Source organism: Rissa tridactyla, unplaced genomic scaffold (genome assembly GCF_028500815.1).
Source record: "Rissa tridactyla isolate bRisTri1 unplaced genomic scaffold, bRisTri1.patW.cur.20221130 scaffold_397, whole genome shotgun sequence".
NCBI lineage: Eukaryota > Metazoa > Chordata > Aves > Charadriiformes > Laridae > Rissa > Rissa tridactyla.
The window spans coordinates 1-27504 of NW_026529610.1; the positions used below are offsets into that span (position 1 = coordinate 1).

The window sequence follows — 27504 nt, forward strand, 5'->3', positions numbered from 1 at the left end:
GCGTATCCGTGGGCTCTCCGTAGGGTGCATATCCGGGGGCTCTCCGTAGGGATGTGTATCCGTAGGCTCTCCGTAGGGACGTGTATCCGGGGGCTCTCCCGTGCCCGTGTATCCGTAGGCTCTCCGTAGGGTGCGTATCCGTAGGCTCTCCGTAGGGATGTGTATCCGTGGGCTCTCCATAGGGTGCGTATCCGGGGGCTCTCCCGTGCCCGTGTATCCGTGGGCTCTCCATAGGGTGCGTATCCGTAGGCTCTCCCGTGCCCGTGTATCCGTGGGCTCTCCGTAGGGATGCGTATCCGGGGGCTCTCCCGTGCCCGTGTATCCGTAGGCTCTCCCGTGCCCGTGTATCCGTAGGCTCTCCGGAGGCGCTGGACGCGGCGGCGCTGGAGCTGCTGGAGGCGCTGGAGTCGCTGCAGCGGAAGCGGCAGGAGCTCGGCCACCTCCTGCGGCAGGTGACGGCGGGGACGTGCCACCCCCTCACCCCCCCCATGGGGACACACCGGCCCTGTCCCCGTGTCCCCGTGTCCCCTGTCCCCGGGGGTGGCTGTCCCTGTCCCCGTGTCCCCGTGTCACCCGTGTCCCCTGTCCCCAGGGGTGGCTGTCCCTGTCTCCCTGTCCCCGTGTCCCCTGTCCCCGGGGGTGGCTGTCCCTGTCCCCGTGTCACCCGTGTCCCCTGTCCCCAGGGGTGGCTGTCCCTGTCCCCGTGTCCCCGTGTCACCCGTGTCCCCTGTCCCCAGGGGTGGCTGTCCCTGTCCCCGTGTCCCCGTGTCCCCGTGTCCCCTGTCCCCAGGGGTGGCTGTCCCTGTCCCCGTGTCCCCGTGTCCCCGTGTCCCCTGTCCCCAGGGGTGGCTGTCCCTGTCCCCGTGTCCCCGTGTCACCCGTGTCCCCTGTCCCCGGGGGTGGCTGTCCCTGTCCCCGTGTCCCCCGTGTCCCCTGTCCCCAGGGGTGGCTGTCCCTGTCCCCATGTCACCCGTGTCCCTTGTCCCCAGGGGTGGCTGTCCCTGTCCCTGTCCCCGTGTCCCCCTGTCCCCAGGGGTGGCTGTCCCTGTCCCCGTGTCCCCGTGTCACCCGTGTCCCCTGTCCCCAGGGGTGGCTGTCCCTGTCCCTGTCCCCGTGTCCCCGTGTCCCCCGTCCCCAGGGGTGGCTGTCCCTGTCCCTGTCCCCGTGTCCCCCGTCCCCAGGGGTGGCTCTCCCTGTCCCCGTGTCACCTGTGTCCCCTGTCCCCAGGGGTGGCTGTCCCTGTCCCCGTGTCCCCGTGTCACCCGTGTCCCCTGTCCCCAGGGGTGGCTGTCCCTGTCCCCGTGTCCCCAGGGGTGGCTGTCCCTGTCCCCATGTCCCCGTGTCACCCGTGTCCCCGTGTCCCCTGTCCCCAGGGGTGGCTGTCCCTGTCCCCGGTCCCGTGTCCCTGTGTCCCCGTGTCCCCGTGTCCCCAGGGGTGGCTGTCCCTGTCCCTGTCTCCCTGTCCCCGTGTCCCCTGTCCCCAGGGGTGGCTGTCCCTGTCCCTGTGTCACCCATGTCCCCGTGTCCCCGGGGGTGGCTGTCCCTGTCCCCGTGTCCCCGTGTCACCCGTGTCCCCTGTCCCCAGGGGTGGCTGTCCCTGTCCCCGTGTCCCCGTGTCGCCCGTGTCCCCTGTCCCCAGGGGTGGCTGTCCCTGTCCCCGTGTCCCCGTGTCCCCGTGTCCCCGTGTCCCCGGGGGTGGCTGTCCCTGTCCCCGTGTCCCCGTGTCACCCGTGTCCCCTGTCCCCAGGGGTGGCTGTCCGTGTCCCCGTGTCACCCGTGTCCCCTGTCCCCAGGGGTGGCTGTCCCTGTCCCCGTGTCCCCGTGTCCCCGTGTCCCCTGTCCCCAGGGGTGGCTGTCCCTGTCCCCGTGTCCCCGTGTCCCCGTGTCCCCTGTCCCCAGGGGTGGCTGTCCCTGTCCCCGTGTCCCCGTGTCACCGGTGTCCCCCGTCCCCAGGGGTGGCTGTCCCTGTCCCCGTGTCCCCGTGTCACCCGTGTCCCCTGTCCCCAGGGGTGGCTGTCCCTGTCCCAGGCCCGGTACTCCCTGGGCTGTCACCGCGTCTCGTCCCTGCAGTACGGGGCCACCATGGTCCCCCGCGTCCGCGTCCTCCCCAGGTGACATCGGGGGGGGGGGGCGGGGGTGTGACACTGGGGGGGGGGGACAGGGACACCCGGGGACCCACTGCGGGGGGAGGGGGTACACAAGAAGGGCCGTGGGGACACATGGGGGGGGGCACAGGGCTGGGGGGTGACGTGGGTGTCCCCAAGGAGGGGGTGGCACCGATGTCATCTCTCTGGGGGGGGTGTGACATGGGGGTGTCCCATTTGGGGGGGGGGGGTGACACCGGTGTCCCAAATTTGGGGGGGGGGGGGGGAGAGGGGAGATTTTAGGGTGCAGGGGGGTGGCGCGGGGGGGGAGGGGGGGTGACGGGGGCGTCCCCACGGGGAGGTGACACCCGTGTCCCCCCTGTTCCCCCCCCCCCCCAAGGCAGGACGCGGGGGGGGGGCTGTGCTTCCAGGAGGTGCCGGGGACGGACCCCCAAGAGCCCGACCCCCAGCTGGGGGGGGGGCGACGGTGAGGGGGGGGTCCCATGGGGGCTGGGGGGGGGATTTTCAGTGCTGGGGGGGGGGATTTTTGGTGCTGGGGGGGGTCCCATGGGTGCTGGGGGGGGGATTTTGGGATGCTGGGGGGTCCCATGGGTGCTGGGGGGGGGGGATTTTTGGTGCTGGGGGGGGATTTTGGGATGCTGGGGGGTCCCATGGGGGCTGGGGGGGGATTTTCAGTGCTGGGGGGGGGGATTTTTGGTGCTGGGGGGGGTCCCATGGGTGCTGGGGGGGGGATTTTTGGTGCTGGGGGGGTCCCATGGGTGCTGGGGGGGGGGGATTTTGGGGTGCTGGGGGGGTCCCCAATAATTTTTGGGGTGTTGCTGACTTTTGCCCCCCCCCCCCCCAATAAAAAGGGCTGCGGCAGCGTCGGGCTCCCCCAGCCAAAGGGGGGGCCCCCCCTCGGCGCCCCCCCGACCCCCTCACTTGGTTCGGGGTCCTAGTGCCCCCCAGCCTGCGGCAGGCCCAGGGCAGCTTCGTCCAGGGTGAGGAGGGGGGGGGACACCCCAAAATCCCGGGGGGGGGGGCCCAAAATGTGTGGGGGTGTCCCCAAAACCTGGGGGGGGTGTCCCCAAAGTCGGGGGGGGGGGGCTCCCAAAATTCGGGGGGGGCAGTGTCCTCAAGATTCAAGGGCGCCCCCAAAATTCGGGGCAAAACCCGGGGGGGGGTGTCCCAAATCCTTGGGGGGGGGCCCCAGAATTCGGGGGGGGGGGGGGGGAGAGGGACCAAAAGTGGGGGGGGGTGTCTCGCAAAATTCGGGGGGGGTGTCCCCAAAATTTGGGAGGGGTCCCAAAATCGGGGGGGGTGTCCCCAAATCTGGGGGGGGGGGGCCCAAAATTCGGGGGGGGTCCCAAAATCGGGGGGGGTCCCCAAATCTGGGGGGGGGGGGGGCAAAATTTGGCGGGGGGGGTCCCCAAAACTGGGGGGGGGGGGGGGGGCAAAACTGGGAGGAGCCTAAAGGTCGTGATGGCGCGTCACGTCCCGGTGTGTCCCCCCCGTGTCCCCTTGTCACCCCCCCCGTGACCCCTGCCCCCCCCCCGTGTCCCCTGTCCCCAGGGGTGACGGTGGCCCTGGAGGTGGCCGGGCTCCAGGAGGCCGTGACGGCGGCCACCACCCGCTACCGCGCCCTCCTGCGCCGCACGCGTCACCCCGCGCGGGAACACGGGTGACACCCAGAGCCTCGGTGACGCAGAGAGCGCAGGTGACACGGGGACCCGCGGGGGACACCATGGCTATGGGTGACACGGGGACCCCCGGGTGACGCTGAGACCCTCGGGGACAGCAAGACCCCGGGTGACGTGGGGAGCCTGGGGACACTGGGTGACACCAAGACCCTTGGGGACACCGAGACCCTGGGTGACATGGGGACCCCGGGTGACACCAGGACCCTGGGTGACATGGGGAGCCCTGGGGACACCGGGACCCTGGGGACATGGGGAGCCCTGGGGACACTGGGTGACACCGAGACCCCTGGGGACATGGGGACCCCAGGTGACACCGAGACCCTCGGGGACACCAAGACCCTGGGTGACATGGGGAGCCCTGGGGACATGGGGACCCTGGGTGACACCGAGACCCTCGGGGACACCAAGACCCTGGGTGACATGGGGACCGCGGGTGACACCAAGACCCTGGGTGACACGGGGAGCCCTGGGGACACTGGGACACTGGGTGACACCGAGACCCTTGGGGCCACCGGGACCCTGGGTGACATGGGGACCCTTGGGGCCACCGAGGCCAGGGGTGACACGGGGACCCCGGGCGACGCCGAGACCCACGGGGACCCTTGGGGCCACCGAGGCCACCAGTGCCCCCGGGTGACACGGAGAGCCCTGGGGCCACGGGCACCGCGGTGACACCGCGCCCCCGTGTGACGCAGAGACCCCCGGGGACGCCGCGGAGCTGGGGGACGCCGCGAGGCCGGGTGACACCGACATGGACACGTCGTCGCCGGGTGACGCGGGGACTCCCTGTGCCACCCCCGCCCCGTGACGGGGCCACCCGCCGGCTGTCCCCTCCCCCCAATAAAGGCGTGGCCCGTGTCACCGGCTGTCCCCAACCCGGCCGCCATCTTGGGGCCACCCCCCCCCCCCCCTTGGCGGCCATCTTGGTGCCACTCCCATGTCACCTGGCGGCCATCTTGGTGCCACACCCCCCTTGGTGGCACTTGGTGGCCATCTTGGAGCCACTTCAGCGTCACCCGGCGGCCATCTTGGAGCCAGCCCCCCTTTGGTGGCCATCTTGGAGCCACTCCGATGGCACCTGGCGGCCATCTTGGTGCCACAGCCCCCTTGGTGGCACTTGGTGGCCATCTTGGAGCCACACCCCCCTTGGTGGCCATCTTGGCGCCACTTCGACATCACCCGGTGGCCATCTTGGAGCCACACCCTCCTTGGTGGCACTTGGTGGCCATCTTGGAGCCACTCCAATGTCACCTGGCGGCCATCTTGGCGCCACTTCGACATCACCCGGTGGCCATCTTGGTGCCACACCCCCCTTGGTGGCACTTGGCGGCCATCTTGGTGCCACTTCAACGTCACCCCGGCGGCCATCTTGTGCCAACGTCTAGCTTTATATAGAACCCTGAAGCCCGCCCCTCTCCCCCCCCCATTCGGCGTGGGGGGGGGGTGGGCGGAGCCAAGACACGACGACGACTAAGGGAGGGGGGAGGCGGCCAATGGGAGGAGAGGGCGTGGCCGGGGGGGGCGGGGCTAACGGATGGTGTAACGCACGTAGGGGACCTCGATGTCGGCGTCGGTGTCGTCGTTGCAGCAGAGCTCGAAGACCAAAGCCTTGACGTGGCGGCCGACCTTCTTCTTGGAGACCCGGGCCACGATCTCCGTCATCCTGGGGGGGGGGAGGGAGGGGACAACGGGACGGCGTCACCCAAAGCAGGGCGGCGGCCACCGAGGGTGGCATCGGCCCGGGGGGACCTTCCATGGCGGCCTCAGCCATGGGGATTGTCGCCCCACGGGGTGGCAGCGTGGCGACCATCCCGTGGTGGCCCCAACCATAGAGGTGATTGGGGGGTGGGCCGTGGGGACCATCGATGGTGGCCTCAAGCACGGGGACTGTCAGCCTACGGGGACGTTGGCCATGGGGTGGCATCACGGTGACCTCCCATGGTGGCATCTACCATGGGGACTGTCAGCCTACGGGGACGTTGGCCATGGGGTGGCATCACGGTGACCTCCCACGGTGGCATCTACCATGGAGACTGAGCCTACGGGGACGTTGGCCGTGGGGTGGCATCATAGTGACCTCCCACGGTGGCATCTACCATGGGGACTGTCAGCCTACGGGGACGTTGGCCATGGGGCGGCATCACGGTGACCTCCCACGGTGGCATCTACCATGGGGACTGTCAGCCTACGGGGACGTTGGCCATGGGGCGGCATCATAGTGACCTCCCACGGTGGCATCTACCATGGAGACTGTCAGCCTACGGGGACGTTGGCCATGGGGTGGCATCACGGTGACCTCCCATGGTGGCATCTACCATGGGGGACTGTCAGCCTACGGGGACGTTGGCCGTGGGGTGGCATCACGGTGACCTCCCACGGTGGCATCTACCATGGGGACTGAGCCTACGGGGACGTTGGCCGTGGGGTGGCATCGTAGTGACCTCCCGTGGTGGCATCTACCATGGAGACTAAGCCTACGGGGACATTGGCCGTGGGGACCATCGATGGTGGCCTCAAGCACGGGGACTGTCAGCCTACGGGGACGTTGGCCATGGGGTGGCATCACGGTGACGCCCTGGGGTGGCCTCAACCATGGGGATTGTCACCCTGTGGGCACGTGGCCACGGGGCGACATCACGGTGACCATCCCTGGAGGCCTCCACCATGGGGACTGTCACCCTCCGGGGACGTCGGCCATGCCCAAGACCCGTCCCCCACCCACAGGACACGTCCCTCGCCCCGAGGTACCCCCCCGCCCCTGGGTGCTCCCCCCCCCCCGCCCCCCCCGGGCCCTACGGTTGGTCGTGGCGCTCCCGCAGCTTGGCGGCCGGCATGAAGAAGGAGTAGAGCATGGAGACGCCCTGCGACAGCATCGTGATCTCCAGCCGGTGCTCCTTCTGGGGGGCACAGGGTTGGGGGGGAAAAGGGACGTCACATGGGGCCCAGGGCACCTAAGGGTGCCCCACGGCGCCCCACGGCGCCCCACAACCCTGGGGACGCCAGCCACCGTGGTGGCCACATCTCCCCACCTTCCCCTGGGGTGCCCCCCCTTGTGAGCTGGGGGGTCCTTCTGGGGCCCATGGGGATGTCATATGGGGCCCAGGGCACCCAAGGCTGCCCCACGGCGCCCCACAACCCTGGGGACGCCAGCCACCGTGGTGGCCACATCTCCCCACCTTCCCCTGGGGTGCCCCCCTCTTGAGTTGGGGTCCTTTGGGGGGACATGGTGAGGACACGGGGACCTTGGGTGGGGCCCAAATGCCCCCCATCGCCCCCCACCCTCCTCCCAGTTCTCCCCCAGTCCCTCCCAGTACCTTGAAGTAGGCGAGGAACTGGCGCAGGGTCATCTCCTGCCCGTCGGGCTGCAGGCCCTGCACCTCGAACCGGTCCCACAGCGTCCACTCCACCTCGTAGTACTGGGGGGGCAGACCCACAGCGGGCGGGGGTCAGACCCACGGCGGGCAGGGGGGGGCAGACCCATGGGGACGTGGCTGGGCACTAAGATGGTGGGGGGGCAATTGGGGCTCTAGGGGGGTCACCAGGGCCATGGGTGATTTGGAGCACCTATAGGGTCCCCCACCGTGCTATGGGGCTGGGTTCTATGGGGCAGCACCCCGACCCCACTGAGACCCCAAAACACCTCCAGAAGCCAAGCCCAACCCCTCTAGGACACCCCCCCAGTAGACACCAGGTCTACAACTTCCCGTAGAACATCTATAGGGTGCGCGACGATGCTATGGGGCTGGGTTCTATGGGGCAGTGAGCCATGGGGCAGCACCCTGACCCCACCAAGACCCCAAAACCCCTCCAGAAGCCAACCCCAACCCAACCACAACCCCCCTAGGACACCACCCAGTAGACATCAGGTCCAAGGGGCGCCTATAGGGTCTACCATCGCGCTATGGGGCTGGGTTCTATGGGGCAGTGAGCCATGGGGCAGCACCCTGACCCCACCGAGACCCCAAAACACCTCCAGAAGCCAACCCCAAGCCAACCCCAACCCCTCTAAGACGCCACCCAGCAGACACCAGGTCTACAACTTCCCTGTAGAACATCTATAGGGTGTGTGGTGGTGCTATGGGGCTAGGTTCTATGGGGCAGCAAGCCGTGGGGCAGTGCCCCGACCCCACTGAGACCCCAAAACACCTCCAGAAGCCAACCCCAACCCCTCTAAGACGCCACCCAGCAGACACCAGATCTACAACTTCCCTGTAGAACATCTATAGGGTGTGTGGTGGCGCTATGGGGCTAGGTTCTATGGGGCAGCAAGCCGTGGGGCAGTGCCCCGACCCCACCGAGACCCCAAAACACCTCCAGAAGCCAACCCCAAGCCAACTCCAACCGCTCTAAGATGCCGCCCCAGCAGACAACCAGCTCTACGCTCTCCCCGTCGGCCATCTCTAGGGCGGCCGGCGACTCTATGGGGCGGCCCCCCCACCTTGTTGCGGGGACAGGCGAGGGGTTCGGAGAAGGCAGGGCCAGGTTGAGGAAGGCGTTCTTGTAGGAGGCGAGGCGGCGGTGGCCCTGCACCAGCTTGTAGAGCTCCAGGCAGGCCAGCCCCACAACTGCCCCCGTGGTGGTGGCGATGGCCGGGATGATCTTCCCCGCGATCAGTTTGCTCTGCCCCATAGCCAAGGACCTATAGGGAGCCGGCCCGGGGCGGGGGGGGGCGGACGGACGACACGCAGCCCCACACCCCACCCCACAACCTGGCCGACCCCCCAAGTAGGGCTGCCGGGCCCTATGCAGCTCCCAGCAGCCCTAAGAGACACCCCCGGCACCCATAGGAGCCCCCCCAGCACCCATGGGGACCCCCCCATAGCACCCATAGGAGCCCCCCCAGCACCCATGGGACCCCCCCATAGCACCCATGGGACCCTCCAGCACCCATGGGACCCCCACATAGCACCCATAGGAGCCCCCCCAGCACCCATGGGACCCTCCAGCACCCATGGGACCCCCCCAGCACCCATAGGAGCTCCCGCAGCACCCATGGGACCCCCCCATAGCACCCATAGGACCCCCCTCCGCACCCATGGGACCCCCCAACAGCACCCATGGGACCCCCCCCACAGCACCCCATGGGACCCCCCGCAGCACCCATGGGACCCTCCAGCACCCATGGGACCCCCCCCAGCACCCATGGGACCCCCCCATAGCACCCATAGGACCCTCCAGCACCCATGGGACCCCCCCATAGCACCCTCCAGCACCCATGGGGACCCCCCCGCAGCACTCATGGGACCCCCGCAGCACCTATAGGACCCCCCGCAGCACCCATGGGACCCTCCAGCACCTATAGGACCCTCCAGCACCCATAGGACCCTCCAGCACCCATGGGACCCCCCCAGCACCCATGGGACCCTCCAGCACCCATGGGACCCCCCCCCCATAGCACCCCCCAGCACCCACAGGACACCCATAGGACCCCCCCCATAGCACCCATGGGACCCCCCCCTCCCGCAGAACACCCACGGGAGCCCCCTTAGCACCCGCAACCCCCCTGAAGAACCCCAATAACACCCTATAGACACCCCCCCCGCCCCGCCCCCCAGCACCCGTAGGGCACCCTTAGGACTCAGCCCCCCCCCAGCACCCATGGGTGCCCCCCCCCCCCCCTCCCCCCTGCCCCAGCGCCCACCTTGTGGCGGTCGGCCGGGGGGATGTCGTAGTTCTCCGCTCGCAGGTTGGAGGCGGCGACGATGAAATCCATGTGGAAGTTGGTGTCGTCGTCCTGGGGGGGGGGGGGGGGGGGCACCCATGGGTGGGGTGGGTGGGGGGCACCCATGGGTGCTGGGGGTTGGGGGTGGGGGGGGTCAGCACCCACCTTCTCGAAGTCGATGGGGAACATGCGGAAGCCGGGCAGCTCCTCGGGGCTGGGCAGCGACGCCTTCAGCTCCTCCAGGCGCCCGTCGTCTGCGGGCGGGGGGCACCCATGGGACCCCCCGGCACCCATGGGTGCTCTTACCACCCCGTCCCTCCACCCCCCCCAGCACCCATGGGTGCCCCCCACCCATACTTCCATCCAACAACCACCCAATGGGTGCTTCTACCACGTTCCTCTGGACCACCCAAGTGCCTCCAGCACCCATGGGTGCCCTCCAACCCCCACGGGTGCCCCAACCTTCTACCCAACTGGCCCCACCACCCCTAGGTGCCCCCCGGCACCCATGGGTGCCCCCCACCCATACTTCCATCTATAACCACCCATGGGTGCTCCTACCACGTCCCTCTGGACCATCCAAGTGCCTCCAGCACCCATGGGTGCTCTCCAACCCCCATGGGCGCCCCAACCTTCTACCCAACTGGCCCCACCACCCCTCCTAGGTGCCCCCTGGCACCCATGGGTGCCCCCCACCCACATCTCCATCCAACAATCACCCATGGGTGCCCCCCACCCACGTCCTTACCATGCTCCTCCAGACCACCCAAGTGCCTCCAGCACCCATGTGTGCCCTCCAACCCCCATGGGCGCCCCAACCTTCTACCCAACTGGCCCCACCACCCCTCCTAGGTGCCCCCTGGCACCCATGGGTGCCCCCCACCCACACCTCCATCCAACAACCACCCATGGGTGCTCCTACCACATCCCTCTGGACCACCCAAGTGCCTCCAGCACCCATGGGTGCCCTCCAACCCCCACGGGTGCCCCAACGGCCCCCACCACCACCCCTAGGTGGCCCCCGGCACCCATGGGTGCCCCCCACCCATACTTCCATCTATAACCACCCATGGGTGCTCCTACCACGTCCCTCTGGACCATCCAAGTGCCTCCAGCACCCATGGGTGCCCTCCAACCCCCATGGGCGCCCCAACCTTCTACCCAACTGGCCCCCCCCACCCCTCCTAGGTGTCCCCCGGCACCCATGGGTGCCCCCCCACCCCGTCCCATACCGAGGGCGGCGGTGGCGCTCTGCAGCTCCTGGTCGGAGACGTGGATGCGGACGCCGGCCTTGGGGGCGAAGGGGGGGACGTGGACGTGGCGCAGGAGCTCGGCCACCGCCCCCCGGTCCCGCGAGCCCTCGATGCCGTAGCTCTGGGCGAAGAGGTTGGCGGCCGCCATGACGTAGTCCAGGTGGAGGGGCTGGAGAGAGGCACCCATGGGTGTTGGAGGGGGAGGGATGGCGGCCAAGGGGGACAGAGACCTCCCAAGGGGGAGAGAGGGATGGTCAAGGGTGAAGGACGGCACCCAAGGGTCATGGGATGGCACCCAAGGGTGAAGGGCGGCACCCAAGGATCATGGGATTGCACCCAAGGGTGAAGGGTGTCACCCAAGGGGGAAGGACAGCACCCAAGGATCATGGGATGGTACCCAAGGGTGAAGGGCATCACCCAAAGGTCATGGGATGGCACCCAAGGGTCATGAGACGGCACCCAAGGGTGAAGGACGGCACCCAAGGATCATGGGATGGCACCCAAGGGTCATGGGACGGCACCCAAGGGTCATGGGATGGTACCCAAGGGTGAAGGGCATCACCCAAAGGTCATGGGATGGCACCCAAGGGTGAAGGACATCACCTAAGGGTGATGGATGGCAGCCAAGGGTGATGGCCACCACCACCACCAAGGGACGGGATGGCACCCACGGGTGATGGGATGGCACCCAAGGGTGGTGCGACACCACCCAAGGGTCATGGGGTGGCACCCAAGGGTCGCGGCCACCACCACCACCAAGGAACGGGATGGCACCCAAGGGTGATGGTGGCACCCATCGACGACCAATGGCACCCAAGGGTGATGGATGGAACCCAGAGGTGATGGATGGAACGCAGAGGTGATGGACGGAACCCAAGGGAGATGCCACCACCCAACGATGACCGATGGCACCCAAGGGAGATGGTGGCACCCATCGATGACCAATGGCACCCAAGGGTGACGCTGGCACCCAGGGGTGATGGATGGAACCCAGAGGTGATGGACGGAACCCAAGGGAGATGCCACCACCCAACGATGACCGACGGCACCCGAGGGAGACGGTGGCACCCAGGAGTAACAGGGGCACCCAAGGGTGATGCCGGTGCCCCCCCCGGAGGTCCCCACAGCCACTCACGTTGTCGGGGTTGAAGGTCAGGGGGTGGGGGCAGCGCTTGGGCCCCGACCAGAAGAGGGTCCCCGAGTTCGTTTTCTGTGGGAACGCGTTAACGAAGCAATTAGAGGCAGGCGTTAATTGGGGGGGGCAATTAAGGGTTAATTGGGGGGGGGGGAATTAGGGGTTACAGGGGTAATTAGGAGGTAATTAGGGTCAAGGACAGCTCAGTGAGGGGATTATTGCCCCCCGCCCCGGGGGCCCGATCCACCCCCATGGGACCCCCACGCACCCTAGGGGGGCCCGATCCACCCCCATGGGACCCCCATGCACCCTAGGGGGCCCGATCCACCCCCATGGGACCCGATCCACCCCTGTGGGTCCCACGGGAGCCCCACACAACCTATGGGGCCCGATCCACCCCCGTGAGTCCCATGGGACCCCCACGCACCCTAGGGGGCCCGATCCACCCCCATGGGACCCCCACGCACCCTAGGGAGCCCGATCCACTCCCAGGGGGCCCGATCCACCCCTGTGGGTCCCACGGGACCCCCACGCACCCTAGGGGGGCCCGATCCACTCCCAGGGGTCCCACGGGACCCCCACGCACCCTATGGGGCCCGATCCACCCCCGCGGGTCCTAGGGGACCCCAGGCAGCCCCAGGGACCCTGATGCCCCCCAAGGGGGCCCGATCCACTCCCCCGGGGCTCCCACGCACCCTGCCCCCTCGGCAACGGGCCCGATCCACCCCCGCGGCCCCCCACGGCCCCCCAAGGGGCCTGATCCCCTCCCCCCAGCCCCCCCCCCCCCCCCCCGTCAAGTACCTGCCCCGGGGGGAAGTTGTGGAGCAGCTGGCGGATGTTGTTGCTGTACTGGCGATGCCAATGGCGACAGGCCCAGGCCACGCAGTCGGGCCAGGCCCGGGGCCGTTCGCTCACCAGGCTGCGCTGCACGGCCTCCAGCACCTCCAGCGGCTGCGTCCCCGCCAGCCGCAGCGTGCGCTCCAGGAATTTGGGGTCCCTGGAGGGAAAAGGGGGGACAAAAAAGGGGGGTCGGGGGGGGCACGGCCGCCAGCACCCCCAGTTCCACCAAAAATTGGGGGGAAATCGGGGGAAAAAGGGGGTCGGGGGGTTTCGTGGCCTCCAGCACCTCCAGCCCCATCATAAACTGGGGGGAAAAGGGGGGGTTTATGGCCTAAAAAGGAGGGGTCGGGGGGGGGCACGGCCGCCAGCACCCCCAGTTCCACCAGAAACTGGGGGGAAATGGGGGGAAAAAGGGGTCGGGGGAACGGGGGGGTTTCATGGCCTCCAGCACCTCCAGCCCCATCATAAACTGGGGGGAAAAGGGGGGGTTTATGGCCTAAAAAGGGGGGGTCGGGGGGGGGCACGGCCGCCAGCACCCCCAGTTCCACCAGAAACTGGGGGGAAATGGGGGGAAAAAGGGGGTCGGGAGAAGGGGGGATTTCATGGCCTCCAGCACCTCCAGCCCCATCATAAACTGGGGGGAAAAGGGGGGGTTTATGGCCTAAAAAAGGGGGGTCGGGGGGGGGCACGGCCGCCAGCACCCCCAGTTCCACCAGAAACTGGGGGGAAATGGGGGGAAAAAGGGGGTCGGGGGAAGGGGGGGGTTTCATGGCCTCCAGCACCTCCAGCCCCATCATAAACTGGGGGGAAAAGGGGGGGTTTATGGCCTAAAAAAGGGGGGTCGGGGGGGGGCACGGCCACCAGCACCCCCAGTTCCACCAGAAACTGGGGGGAAATGGGGGGAAAAAGGGGGTCGGGGGGTTTCATGGCCTCCAGCACCTCCAGCCCCATCATAAACTGGGGGGAAATGGGGGGGGGGGGCCATAAGGTGGGGGGGGGATGTGGGGCGGGTGCCGTGGAGGTGTTCTATAGGGGCCGTAAGGGGGGGTTCTATGGGTGCTGGGGGGGGTTCTATGGGGGTCGTGGGGGTCGGATGCCATACAAGGGTTCTATGGGTGGCGGGGGGGTGGGGGGATGCCATGGCGGGGGGGATATATGGGTGCTGGGGTGGTGGTGGGGGGGATGGGTGCCATGGGGGGGGGTCACCCATGGGTGCTGGGGGGTGTTACCCACGTCAGGTACTGGTTGACGTTCTCCGCCGGCTGCTTGAAGAGACCCTCGAACTCGTCACGCGCCCACTGCAGGGAAAGCGGGGGGGGGAAGGGGGAGACGGTCAGCAGGGGCACCCTATAGAGGGGTCCCAGGCGCCCCAGGGCACCCTATAGAAGGGCCCACACGTTTGGGGGCACCCTACAGAAGGCACCCAGCCCCCTAAACCCCCCCATAGAAACCCCTTAGACGCCCCAAACACCTTACGGAAGGCACCCAGGCACCCTATAGAAGAGGCCCAAGCACCGAGGGTCCCCTATAGAAGGCACCCAGGTGTCCGGGGCACCCTATAGAAGGGTGCCAGGCATCTGTGGCACCCTATAGAAGGGGCCCAGCCCCCTAAAACCCCCCATAGAAAGCCCTTAGATGCCCTGAACACCCTACAGATGCACCCAGGCACCCCGTAAAAGGGACCTGGGTGTCCCCGGCCCCCTATAGAAAGCCCCCGTAGCGCCCTATAGGGTACCTGGAGGGTGTGCTCGATGGCGTTGGGGAAGTTCTTGAGGGTGCAGATGGGGATGGCCTTCTCGGGGGGGTCCTGGCTGGAGCTGTAGGACTCGCTGAGGAAGGGGATGACCACCTGCACGTTGCCCTTCGTCCCCAGCGTCCCCGACTCCAGCAGCGGCTTCCGGTAGTAAACGCAACGCCGGTCCATATAGAGCCCTATAGGGGAAGGCAAACACCGCAGCTATCGGGTGCCCCAGCCCTTTGCAGGGGTGGGGGGGGGGGTGGGGATTTCCAGGGGGGCTTTGGGGCACCCGGAGGTCCCTAAAGAGGTCTTGGGGGGCCCTAGAGTACCCTGAGGGTCCCTATAGCACCCCTGAGAGCACCTATAGCCTGCCTGAGGGCCCTAGAGTACCCTGAGGGTCCCTATAGCACCCCTGAGAGCACCTATAGCCTGCCTGAGGGCCCTAGAGCACCCCCAGGGACCCCTGTAGCACCCTTAAGGGCACCTATAGCCTTCCTGAGGTGCTTATAGCACCCCTGGAGGACCCTATAGCATTCCCACGGGTACCTATAGCACCCATGAGAGCACCTATAGCCTGCCTGGGGGCCCGAGAGCACCCCCAGAGACCCCTAGAGCACCCCTGGGGGCACCTATAGCACCCCTGGGGGCACCTATAGCCTTCCTTAGGTGCCTGTAGCACCCACAGGGGACCCTATAGCACCCCTGAGGGTCCCTATAGCACCCCTAAGGGCAACTATGGCCTTCCTGAGGTGCCTAGAGCACCTCTGCAGGGACCCTATAGCATTCCCATGGGCACCTATAGCACTGCTAAGAACACCTATAGCCTGCCTGAGGGCCCTAGAGCACCCCCAGGGACCACTATAGCACCCTCGGGGGCACCTACAGCACCCCGAGACCCCTATAGCACCTCTGGGGACACCTATAGCCTTCCTTAGGTGCCTATAGCACCCACAGGGGACTCTATAGCACCCCTGAGGGTCCCTATAGCACCCCTAAGGGCAACTATAGCCTGCCTGAAGTGCCTAGAGCACCTCTGGGGGGACCCTATAGCATTCCCACGGGTACCTATAGCACTCCTAAGAACACCTATAGCCTGCCTAAGGGACCTAGAGCACCCCTGGGGACCACTATAGCACCTCTGGGGGCACCTATAGCACCCCTGGGGGCACCTATAGCCTTCCTTAGGTGCCTGTAGCACCGACAGGGGACCCTATAGCACCCCTGAGGGTCCCTATAGCACCCCTAAGGGCAACTATGGCCTTCCTGAGGTGCCTAGAGCACCTCTGCGGGGACCCTATAGCATTCCCATGGGTACCTACAGCACCCGTGAGAGCACCTATAGCTTACCTGAGGGCCCTAGAGCACTCCCAGGGACCACTATAGCACCCCTGGGGGCACCTATAGCCTGCCTAAGGGCCCTAGAGCACCCCTGGGGACCACTATAGCACCCCTGGGGGCACCTATAGCACCCCTGGGGGCACCTATAGCCTTCCTTAGGTGCCTGTAGTACCCACAGGGGACCCTATAGCACCCCTGAGGGTCCCCATAGCACCCTTGAGGGCACCGATAGCCTTCCTGAGGTGCCTATAGCACCCCTGGGGGGACCCTACAGCATTCCCGTGGGTACCTATAGCACCCCTGAGAGCACCTATAGCCTGCCTGAGGGCCCTAGAGCACCCCCAGGGACCACTATAGCACCCCTAGGGGCACCTATAGCATCCCTAAGGGCCCTATAGCACCCCTGGGGGCACCTATAACACCCCGGGGTCCCTTCTAGCACCCCTTTAACACCCTTAAATGCACCTATAGCCCCCCCTAAACCCCTTGTAGCACCCAAACGATGCCCTGGAGCACCCCAAAAACTCCCCGGAGCACCCCGAGGACTCCCCCCTCCCCCCCCCCCAGCACCCCGAGGACCCCCTCCCCCAGCACCCATGGGTGCTCACGGGCGTCGACGTTGTCCAGGGCGTTGGCGACACCGTCCAGGGCCTCGAAGAAATCGTCGTCGTAGACGCGCTCGGTGTCGGGGCCCACGCGGTCGGGGCGGCTGCTCACCCGCAGCGCCGGGTTCATCTCCTGCACCGCCGCCGCCGCCCGCTCCGACTTCAGTTTCTGGGGGGAGGACGGGACACACCCAGTAAGGCCCCGCCCCCTCCGGACACGCCCCCTTAAGCCCCGCCCCCTCCGCCCCTCTTCCAATCCAGCGAAAGTTCAAGACAACTTTACCATTGACGTTGACCAACTCAATGGCAGCATCTTCATAGCGGTTCCCCCCATAGACTCCGCCCCCTTGAGCTCTACAGCCATTGGCTCCTCCCACTTAAGCCCCACCCCATGTGGACACGCCCCCCTTAAGCCCCACCCCCTTCCCCCCTCTTCCAATCCAAGGAAAGCTCACGGAACCTTGAGCGTTGACGTCGGCCAACTCAATGGTGGCATCTTAATGACGGCTCCCCCCAGAGACTCTGACCCCCGGACTCCGCCCACTCGTCCTCTACATCCATAGGCTCCTCCCATTTAAGCCCCGCCCCATCTGGACACGCCCCATTAAGTCCCACCCCCTCCCCCCCGCTTCCAATCCAGCGAAAGATCAAGATGACTTGACCGTTGACGTTGGCCAACTCAATGGCAGCATCTTCATGGCGGTTCCCTCCATAGACTCCGCCCCCTTGACCTCTACAGCCATTGGCTCCTCCCACTTAAGCCCCACCCCCACCTGTACACGCCCCCTTAAGCCCCGCTCCATTTTCCCTCTTCCAATCCCAAGGAAAGCTCAAGGAACGTTGACCACTGACGTTGGCCAACTCAATGGGGGCATCTTGATGGTGGTTCCCCTCCATAGACTCCGCCCCCAAGACGCTGCCCCTCGAGGCTCCGCCCACTCATTCCCCACCCCCATTGGCTCCTCCCCCTCAAGCCCCCCCCCCCCCCATTTAGGCCCCTCCCACTCCCACGCGACCTGCTGGTTGATGGTGGTCAACTCAACGTTGACCATCTCCACGCTGGTTTCGTGCCTGGTAGGCCCCGCCCCCTGCCCCTCGAGGCCCTGCCCACTCATCCCTCCCCCATTGGCTCCTCCCGCTCAAGCCCCACCCATTTAGACCCACCCATTTAGGCCCCTCCCACTCCCACACCAACACAACTTGATCGTGGCCAACTCAAGGTTGACCATCTCCACGGTTGCCCCATGCCTGGGAGGACGTCGTGTCCGTCCCCCCGCCCCCGCGACCCTGCCCCTCGAGGCTCCACCCCCTCGTTGTCCACCCCCCATTGGCTCCTCCCCCTCAAGCCCCACCCCCTTACCGTGACATCCCAGGGCCGGAAGAGGAACTGGCGGTTGAGGTTGGACTTCTCGATGGTGTCCATGTCGGTGACGGTGACGCAGCCCTCGGGGCCGCAGCCCAGTCCCACCATGGCAAAGTTCTTCAGCAGCTCGCAGCCGATGGCCCCCGCCCCCACCTGCACGCAGGGACACGTGGGGACACGTGGGGACACTTGAGGGACACATGAGGACACGTGGGGACACGTGGGGACACGTGGGGACACAGCCCAAGGTGGCCCAGGAGGGTTGGGGACATGTGGGTGGGAACAAGGTGGTGATAAAGGGACAGCTGGGGACACTCCGGGACATGTGGGGACACTTAGGGACACAGCCCGAGGTGGCCACCAAGGCTTGGGGACACGCAGATGGGAGAGGAGAAGACCAGGCAGGACCCACGAGGACACGAGGGGACACTTGGGGACACGTGGAGGACAGTTCGGGACACTGACCACGAAGTACTTCTGGGCGCCCAGCTTGGCCTGGAGGTCGGCCCCGAAGACGGCAATCTGCCCGTCGTAGCGACTGTTGCGCTGGGGACAACGCGAAGCGTCACCCATGGGTGCCACCCCCCGCCCCCCCCCGAAGGTGGCCAAGTTCCTTAAGGTCACCCATGGGTGAGCAACAGCCACCGCAAACCCCATGGAGAAGCCACCCACGGGTGTCCCCAAGAAGGTGGGCGAGCCAACTCAAGGAGGTGGCACCCATGGGTGCCCCACGGTGGATGGCAACCACGAGATGACACCCCAACCATGGGGTTCCACGAGAAGATGGCCAACTTCTTGGTGCCCTCTCACCCATCGGTGCCCCACGGCCAACACCCACCCATGGGTGGCCCACCTAAAAGGGGTGTCCCCAAGGACGGTGACCATTCGCGAGTGCCCCCAGGGAGATGCCCAACCCCATGGGTGTCCTCAAGAAGGTGCCCACCCATGGGTGCTCACCCCATGGAGATGCCCACCCATGGGTGTCCCCAAGTTGGCCAACCCATGGGTGATGTCAAGAACACGCCCAACCCATGGGTGATCTCCAGATGTCCTCTGACCAATCCTCACTGGAAGGAGACCCCACTCATGGGTGCCCCCACCCATGGGTGCTCACCCCATGGAGATGCCCACCCATGAATGGCCCCAAGGTGGTCAACCCATAGGTGACGTCAAGTTGGGCAAGCCATGGGTGCCATCAAGAACACGCCCAACCCACGGGCGATCTCCAGATGTCCTCTGACGAATCCTCACTGGAAGGAGACCCCACCCATGGGTGCCCCCACCCCGCCCACCCCCACCCATGGGTGCCCCACCCCAAGGAGATGCCCACCCACGGGTGTCCCGAGGGTGGCCAACCCATGGGTGCCATCGAGAACACACCCAACCCACGGGTGATCCAGATGTCCTCCGACCAATCCTCACCGGAAGGAGACCCCACCCATGGGTGCCCCCACCCCGCCCACCCCCACCCATGGGTGCTCACCGGGCGACACTGTTCCTCGGTGAGAACCGTCTCCTTGTTGTCCTCAGGGAGACACTCCAAGGCGTCGAAGTAGAGCCATTGGGTGATGGGCGTGAACTTCCCCGACACCGCCTGCGGCACCCACCTCGTCAGGGGAGCCAGGTGGCCCTGAGGGGATCCCAGGTGGCCCAGAGGTGACCCAGGGAGGGGGGGACACGCGCGGGCCCATTACCTTCATGACCTCCTGGGCTGCCAGCCCCCCGATGAAGGCGTTGACGGGTGCCAGGTCACCGGTGGCCTGGAAGGCCAGTTCCCGCAGCAGGTCCTCGTCCAGTTGGGCCCCCGGGGCCACCTCACGGGTCAAGGCCACCACCTCGGCCGCGTCACCCTGGGGGGGGGGACGCATCCAAGGGTCAGGGACATCAGTGGGGACACCAGGGAGGGGAGAAAGGTGGGGCCACAAGGAGCCTGGTGGTGACAGCTGGTGGCCTCCGTGTCCCCAACGTCCTCAACGTCCCCAACATCTGCGATGTCCCCAACGTCCCAACTGGTGGTGGGGCCGTGGTGGCCCACCATGTTGGTGTAGGACCTGGTGGCCTCCATGTCCCCAGTGTCCCCAAAGGGTGGTGCGGCCATGGTGGGTAGCCACGTTGGTGCAGGACCTGGTGGCCCCCATGTCCCCAAGACCCTTGATGTCCCCAAGGTCCCCAACTGGTGGTCACGCCATGGTGGGCCACCATATTGGTGTAGGACCTGGTGGCCGCCATGTCCCCAATGTCCCCCGTGTCCCCAACACCCTTGATGTCCCCAATGTCCCCAAAGGGTGGTCATGCCAGAGTGGGCCACCACACTGGTGGAGGACCTGGTGGCCACCATGTTCCCAACGTCCCCCGTGTCCCCAACACCCTTAATGTCCCAAACGTCCCCAAAAGGTGGTCATGCCACGGTGGGCCACCACGTTGGTGGAGAACCTAGTGGCCTCCATGTCCCTGACGTCCCCAAAGGGTGGTCATACCATGGTGGGCTACCATGTTGGAGAACCTGGTGGCCTCCATGTCCCCAATGTCCCCAAAGGGTGGTCATGCCACGGTGGGCCACCACGTTGGTGGAGGACCTGGTGGCCTCCATGTTCCCAATGTCCCCCGTGTCCCCAACACCCTTAATGTCCCCAACGTCCCCAAAGGGTGGTCATGCCACGGTGGGCCACCACGTTGGTGGAGGACCTCGTGGCCTCCATGTCCCCAACGTCCACTGTGTCCCCAACGTCTTTGATGTCCCCATCGTCCTTGATGTCCCCAACACCCTTGATGTCCCCAAAGGGTGGTCGTGCCAATGGTGGGCCACCATGGTGGTGCAGGACCTGGTGGCCTCCGTGTCCCCAAGGCCCTCGATGTCCCCAGTGTCCCCACCTGGTGGCGCGGCCGCGGCGGGCGGCCATGTTGGCGGATGAAGCGGTGCAGGGCCTGCCAGCCCCAGTGCATGATGGGAGGTCTCTCCGCCTTCCCGAAATCCGTCATCATCAGCTCCGGTTCCACCAGCGCCTCCCGCAGGCGTTTCTGGGGATGCAAGCGACCACCCAGTGCCTCCCAGTTCACCCCAGCGACCCCCCAGTGCCTCCCAGTTCACCCCAGCGACCGCCCCAGTATCCATCCTAAACCCCTCCCAGTGCCCCCCAGCATCTCCAAGTGCTTCCCAATGATGTCCCACCACCCCCCAGGACCTCCCAGTATCTCCCAGTGTCCCCCAGTCCCACCACTGGCCCACCAGCACCCTCCCAGTGCCCCCCAATCCCCTCCCAGTGCCTCCCAATGACCTCCCATCATCCTCCCAGTCCCACCCAGTATACCCCCATCCCTTCCCAGTGCCCTCCAGTCCATCCCAATCCACCCCGAGTCCATCCCAGCGCCCATCAGTCTGCCCCCAGTCCCTCCCAGTGCCCCTCAGCGCCTCCCAGTGCTCCCCAGTCTGCCCCCAGTCCCTCCCAGTGCCCCCCAGTCCCTCCCAACCCGACCCCAGTCCCTCCCAGTGCCCCCCAGTCCCCTCCCAGTGCCACTCACGAAGCAGATGTGCTTGGGCATCTTGACCTGGGTGACGATCCCCCCCCGCACGTAGTCCCCGAACCCACTGGTGTCCCCGATGCTGAAGGTGTAGGGCCCTGGGGGGGGGGGGGGACACGGGGACACTGTCACCGAGAGACCCCGGTGTTCGGGGCACCCTATAGAGGAGACCCAGGGATCCGGGGCACCCTATAGAGGGGACCCAGACATGGGGGGCACCCTATAGAAGGGACCCAGGCATGGGGGGGGCACCCTATAGGATGCACCCAGACATGGGGGGGGCACCCTATAGGATGCACCCAGACATCTGGAGCACCCTATAGAAGGGACCAAGGCGTCCGCTGCACCCTATAGAAGGGACCCAGGCATCCAGGGGGCACCCTATAGAAGGCACACAAGCATCTGCAGCCCCCTATAGAAGGGAGCCAGGCATCCGGGGCACCCTATAGAGGGGACCCCAGGCATCTGGGGCACCCTATAGAGGGGACCCAGGTGTCCACTGCACCCTATAGAGGGGACCCCAGGCGTCCACTGCACCCTATAGAAGGCACACAAGCATCTGCAGCCCCCTATAGAAGGGAGCCAGGCATCCGCGGCACCTTATAGAGGGGACCCCAGGCATCCGGGGCACCCTATAGAGGGGACCCCAGGCATCCAGGGGGCACCCTATAGAAGGCACATAAGCATCTGCAGCCCCCTATAGAAGGGAGCCACGCATCCGCGGCACCTTATAGAGGGGACCCCAGGCACCCGGGGCACCCTATAGAGGGGACCCCAGGCACCCAGGGCACCCTATAGCGGGGACCCAGGCGTCCGGTGCACCCTATAGAAGTGACCCCAGGCACCCGGGGCACCCCATAGAGGGGACCCCAGGCACCCAGGGCACCCTATAGTGGGGACCCCAGGCGTCCGGGGCACCCCATAGAGGGGACCCCAGGCACCCGGGGCACCCTATAGGAGGCACCCAGACCCCTAAAAGCCCCTATAGAAAGACCCCAGCCGTCCCAAACACCCTACAGAAAAGCCCTAAACACCCTATAGAAGGGAGCCAGGGTCCCCTCTAGAAGGCACCCGGATCACCCCACAGAAGGGACCCAGCCCCCCAAACACCCCCCCCCCCCGTTAGAAAACCCTTAGATGTCCCCAACGCCCCCCAGAAGGGACTCCAGGCACCCAAGGTCCCCTCTAGAAGGCACCCAGGTGTCCGTGACCCCCCTATAGATGGCAGCCGGGTGTCCACGGCGCCCTATAGGAGGGAGCCAGGACTGACCGAGGACGCGGATCTCCACGGGGCCGCAGCTGTTGAGCTCCTCCATGCCTTCCACCTCGGTGAAGGTGACGAAATCCCCCGTCTCGAAGCCGTGCCGCGCTTCGTCCAGGCACGTCACCTCCCCCGGGCACCCCTGGGTTGTGGGGGGGGACACACACACACAAAAAACAGGGTGCCGAGGTGGGGGTCTAGAGATCTGGGAGACACCCCCCCCCGCCCGCCAACCACGCAGAGGGGACAGGGGGGGTGTCCCCTACCTTGGTGACCATGGAGACCATGGCGCTGAGTGGTTGCTCCCCGTTGGTGTCCGTCACCACCATGTCGTCCCCGAAATCGCAGAAAAGCTGCCTAAAATTTGGGGGGGGGGGGGGCGGGTCAGAGGGAACCCAGGCATCTGGGGGACCCTATAGAAGGCACCCAGGCGTGCAGAGCACCCTATAGAAGGGGCCCAGGCATCCGGAGCACCCTATGGAAAGGACCCAGGCGTCGGGGGCACCCTATAGAGGGGACCCAGGTGTCAGGGGCACCCTATAGAGGGGACCCAGGCATGGGGGGCACCCTATAGAGGGGACCCAGGTGGCCAGAGCACCCTATAGAAGGGACACAAGCATCTGGAGCACCCTATAGAGGGGACCCAGGTGTCGGGGGCACCCTACAGAGGGGACCCAGGCGTGGGGGGCACCCTATAGAAGGGACACAGGCACGTGGAGCACCCTATAGAGGGGACCCAGGTGGCGGGGGCACCCTATAGAGGGGACCTAGGTGGCGGGGGCACCCTACACAGGGGACCCAGGCGTGGGGGGCACCCTACACAGGGGACCCAGGTGGCCAGAGCACCCTATAGAAGGGACACAGGCATCTGGAGCACCCTATAGAGGGGACCCAGGCATCCAAGGGGCACCCTATCGAGGGGACCAAGGTGTCCAGCGCACCCTATAGAAGGGACACAGGCATCTGGAGCACCCTATAGAGGGGACCCAGGTGTCAGGGGCACCCTATAGAGGGAACCCAGGCATGGGGGGCACCCTATAGAGGGGACCCAGGTGGCCAGAGCACCCTATAGAAGGGACACAAGCATCTGGAGCACCCTATAGAGGGGACCCAGGTGTCAGGGGCATCCTATAGAGGGGACCCAGGTGGCCAGAGCACCCTATAGAAGGGACACAAGCATCTGGAGCACCCTATAGAGGGGACCCAGGCATGGGGGGCACCCTATAGAGGGGACCCAGGCGTGGGGGGCACCCTATAGAGGGGACCCAGGTGGCCAGAGCACCCTATAGAAGGGACACAGGCACGTGGAGCACCCTATAGAGGGGACCCAGGTAGCGGGGGGCACCCTACACAGGGGACCCAGGCGTGGGGGGCACCCTACACAGGGGACCCAGGTGGCCAGAGCACCCTATAGAAGGGACACAGGCATCTGGAGCACCCTATAGAGGGGACCCAGGCATCCAGGGGGCACCCTATCGAGGGGACCAAGGTGTCCAGCGCACCCTATAGAAGGGACACAGGCATCTGGAGCACCCTATAGAGGGGACCCAGGCATCGGGGGCACCCTGTAGAGGGGACCCAGGTGGCCAGAGCACCCTATAGAAGGGACACAGGCATCTGGAGCACCCTATAGAGGGGACCCAGGCGTCGGGGGCACCCTATAGAAGGCACCCAGGTGTCCAGGGCACCCTCTAGAGGGGACCCAGGTGTCCAGGAGACCACCCAAAACGGAACCAGGTACCTGGGGCACCCTATAGAAGGCACCCAGGGTGTGGGGGGGGGACACCCTATAGAAGGGGCCCAGCTCACCCGAAAAGCCCACGGGTGTCGGCCACCACCAGCTTGATGCCGCGGCTGTGACAGAAATCCCCGACCCAGAGCTGCTCCTCCAGCGACGAGTTGGTCAGAACCACCACCTGCGCGGAGACAGGCGGCCAGCCCTCTGTGCGCGTCCCCCCCCACCGCCGGGGGCGGGGTGACAAGCGGCCAGACACGGGGACAGAGGGACAGGAAGTGACAGGGGGGCGGGGTGGGTTGTAGGGGGGGGGCGGACGCACAACCGGGCAGACGGACGCCGAATGGGACGTGGAGAGCCTCAGACGCAGAAAATAGGGGGGTGGAGGGGGGGTTGTGGGGGTCCTGGGCGGGGTACAGGGGGTTCGTAGGGGGGTACAGGCGGCCACGGAGGAACAATGAGCCACAGGAAGGTACAGGCGGACGCACAACCGGGCAGACAGACACCCAAACAGGCCCCAGGGGCAGTCGTGGGGTGGCCACCTCTGTCCCAGTGGCATGACTGTCCCCGAGGAGGGGGGACAGGGGGCATTTGGGGGTCCGGCTGTCCCCAGGTGGTGACAGTCAGCCACAGCAGGTACAGAGGTACAGTCGGCCACGTGGAAGACGGTCGGCCGCCCAAATAAATGCCTTTAAGGCTGGTTTGGGGGCAGAAAAGGGGGGCACAGATGGGGTACAGGGACATGTGGGGGGGTATGGGGGATCCCCAGGGGGTGACAGTCGGCCACAGCAGGTACAGTCGGCCACATCAAAGACAGTCGGACGCCCAATTAGGCGGCTTTAAGGCTGGTTTGGGGGGCAGAAAAGGGGGGCACAGATTGGGTGCAGGGACATGTGGGGGGGTATGGGGAGATGTGGGGAGTACGGGGATCCCCAGGGGGTGACAGTCGGCCACAGCAGGTACAGTCGGCCACATCAAAGACAGTCGGACGCCCAATTAGGCGGCTTTAAGGCTGGTTTGGGGGCAGAAAAGGGGGGGCACAGATGGGGGACGGGGACACGTGGGGGGGTATGGGGAGATGTGGGGCGGCAGGGGGAGATGTGGGGAGGTGTGTGGGGGGGGTACAGGCGGTGGGGGTTGTACCTGGAAGGGGGCCAGCAGGTCCTGGCTGAGGGGCTGGCGGGTGCTGGTGACGGCCACGTAGGCGTTGAGCTCGGCCAAGCGGGGCAGCGTGGCCTCCGCCCGGTTCTGCCCCACATCTTCCCTCCCGCAGGTAGAACTTGGGGGGGGGGGGGAGAGGAAGAAGGGGGGGGTCAAGTTAATTAATTATCCTCCAGATTAACTAGTTACCCTGGGGGGGGGGGCACAAGCCTCCTAACGAGCCCCAATAATGTCTCAAGGGAGGGATTAGTTACCCCAGGAGCAGCATTTAGGTCCCCCGGGCAACCCCAATCCCCCCCCAAAATAATCCCTCGTAGCAGCTAATTATCTCCTCAATTAACTAATTACTGCTCCAGATTAATTAATTACTCTGGGGGGGGGCGCACTTAACTCCCCTAAATACCCCCAAACAACAATTCCAGGGATGGATTAATTATCCCAGGAGGGGCATTTAGCTCCCCTAGGCCACACAATCACCCCACAAAATAACCCCTCATAGGGGCTAATTACCTTCCAAATTAACTAATTAAACCCCCTGCATTGGGGGGGGCACAAGCCCCCTAACGAGCCCCAATAATGTCTCATGGGAGGGATTAATTACCCCAGGAGGGGCATTTAGCTCCCCTGGGGCAACCCAATGCCCCCACAAAATCACTTTTTCTACTGACTAATTACAGCCCTAGTTAATTAATCAGCCCCCACATTAATTAGTTATGCTGGGGGGGGGGGTCACCTAACTCCCCAAAAGACCCCCAATAACGCCTCCGGGGAGGGATTAATTACCCCTGAAGGGCACTTAATTTGCCCCAGTCGTGCAAAAACCCGCCCCCTACGGTGCTAACCTGCCCCAGAAGAAAACGCTAATTAACCTGGAGCTGGGGGGGGGGGGGGGGGTAATTAAGCTTGGGGCTTAATTAACTCACCTGGGAGGCGAGGTCAGGCCAGGCAGCGGGTTGGGGGTCATGGAGGGTGACGGATTTGGACCCCCCCCAGCACCAGGTTTTTGGCTATTTCCACTCCCAGACCCCGCAGCCCCGACACCAGGACGTTGGACGTCTGCATCCGCTTCATCGCCTCGTGGCCCAGCACGTACCTGGGGGGGGGCACAAAAAAAAGAAGGGGGGGGGGTCCCCAAATCCTTACAGGCCCCCCAGGGTCTCCTGCGCCCCCCCCCCGCCCGCCCGCCCCCCCCCCGGGCCGTGGAAAGGGCTAAAGGTGTCTGGGAGGGATCCAGGGGGTCTGGGGAGCGCGCCCCCCCCCCCCCCCCCCCCCCCCCCAATCCTTGGGACACCCCCCCCCACCCATGGGCCCCCCCGCCAAGTTCATAGGGACCCCCCCCCAAGCACCCATTAGAGCCCCCCCCCAACGCCCACAGGGGAGCCCCCCCAACACCCCCAGGAGGGACCCAAGGGTCCAGGGACCCCCCCCAATCCATAGGGACCCCTCCAAGCACCCACAGAGCCCCCCCCAATCCATAGGGACCCCCCCAAAGTCTATAGGGTCCCCCCCAACACCCCCAGGAGGGACCCAAGGGTCCAGGGAGCCCCCCCCCCAATCCATAGGGACCCCTCCAAGCACCCATAGAGCCCCCCCCCCAATCCATAGGGACCCCCCCAAAATCTACAGGGGTCCCCCCCCCAACAACCCTAGGAGGGATCCAGGGGACCAGGGAGCCCCCCCCCCAATCCATAGAGACCCCTCCAAGCACCCACAGAGTCCCCCCCCCCAATCCATAGGGACTCCCCAAAATCTACAGGGTCCCCCCCCAACAACCCTAGGAGGGATCCAGGGGACCAGGGAGCCCCCCCCCCAATCCATAGGGATCCCCCCCGACCCATAGGGGCCCCCCCCCCAATCCAATGGGCCCCCCCAAATCCATAGGGTCCCCCCCCCGATCCATAGGGCCCCCCCCACTCACAGCTGGCGGGAGTAGAGCCCCTCATCGATCTCGGCCTCGCCCCCCGTTCTTCGCCATGCCCTGGGGCGGGGGGGACACACACACGGTGACAACGGTGTCACCGGGGGGGGGGGGACAGACACCCCTCGGGGGGACATGGGGGGTGGGGGGGGGACAGCGGGGGGGTGGGGGGGAGGTGACAGAGGGGGTGAC

At 66.1% G+C, this 27504-nt stretch overlaps 2 protein-coding genes across 2 annotated transcripts; one reads left to right on the forward strand and one right to left on the reverse strand.

Annotated features, from left to right (window-relative positions):
- Window positions 1-354: 354 nt before the first annotated feature.
- CCDC115 (coiled-coil domain containing 115) lies at window positions 355-4645 on the forward strand (the record flags this gene model as incomplete). Its single annotated transcript, XM_054187517.1, has 5 exons — window positions 355-452; window positions 1954-2111; window positions 2485-2571; window positions 2957-3085; window positions 3657-4645. Coding segments are annotated over 5 exons (585 nt in total), but the record flags the coding sequence as incomplete, so codon positions are not given.
- A 508-nt stretch (window positions 4646-5153) lies between these two features.
- Window positions 5154-27380, reverse strand: UBA1 (ubiquitin like modifier activating enzyme 1). Its single transcript, XM_054187515.1, is given in 27 exon segments — window positions 5154-5447; window positions 6581-6681; window positions 7099-7200; window positions 8223-8254; window positions 8257-8404; window positions 9426-9518; window positions 9612-9700; window positions 10679-10868; window positions 11835-11909; window positions 12636-12831; window positions 13908-13972; window positions 14410-14606; window positions 16359-16524; window positions 17716-17871; window positions 18184-18264; window positions 19202-19312; window positions 19413-19568; window positions 20590-20736; window positions 21238-21335; window positions 22508-22640; window positions 22765-22855; window positions 24308-24414; window positions 25377-25496; window positions 25498-25512; window positions 26318-26374; window positions 26376-26487; window positions 27313-27380. Coding segments are annotated over 26 exon segments (2952 nt in total). The 5' UTR covers window positions 26466-26487; window positions 27313-27380; the 3' UTR covers window positions 5154-5311.
- Between the last annotated feature and the right edge of the window lie 124 nt (window positions 27381-27504).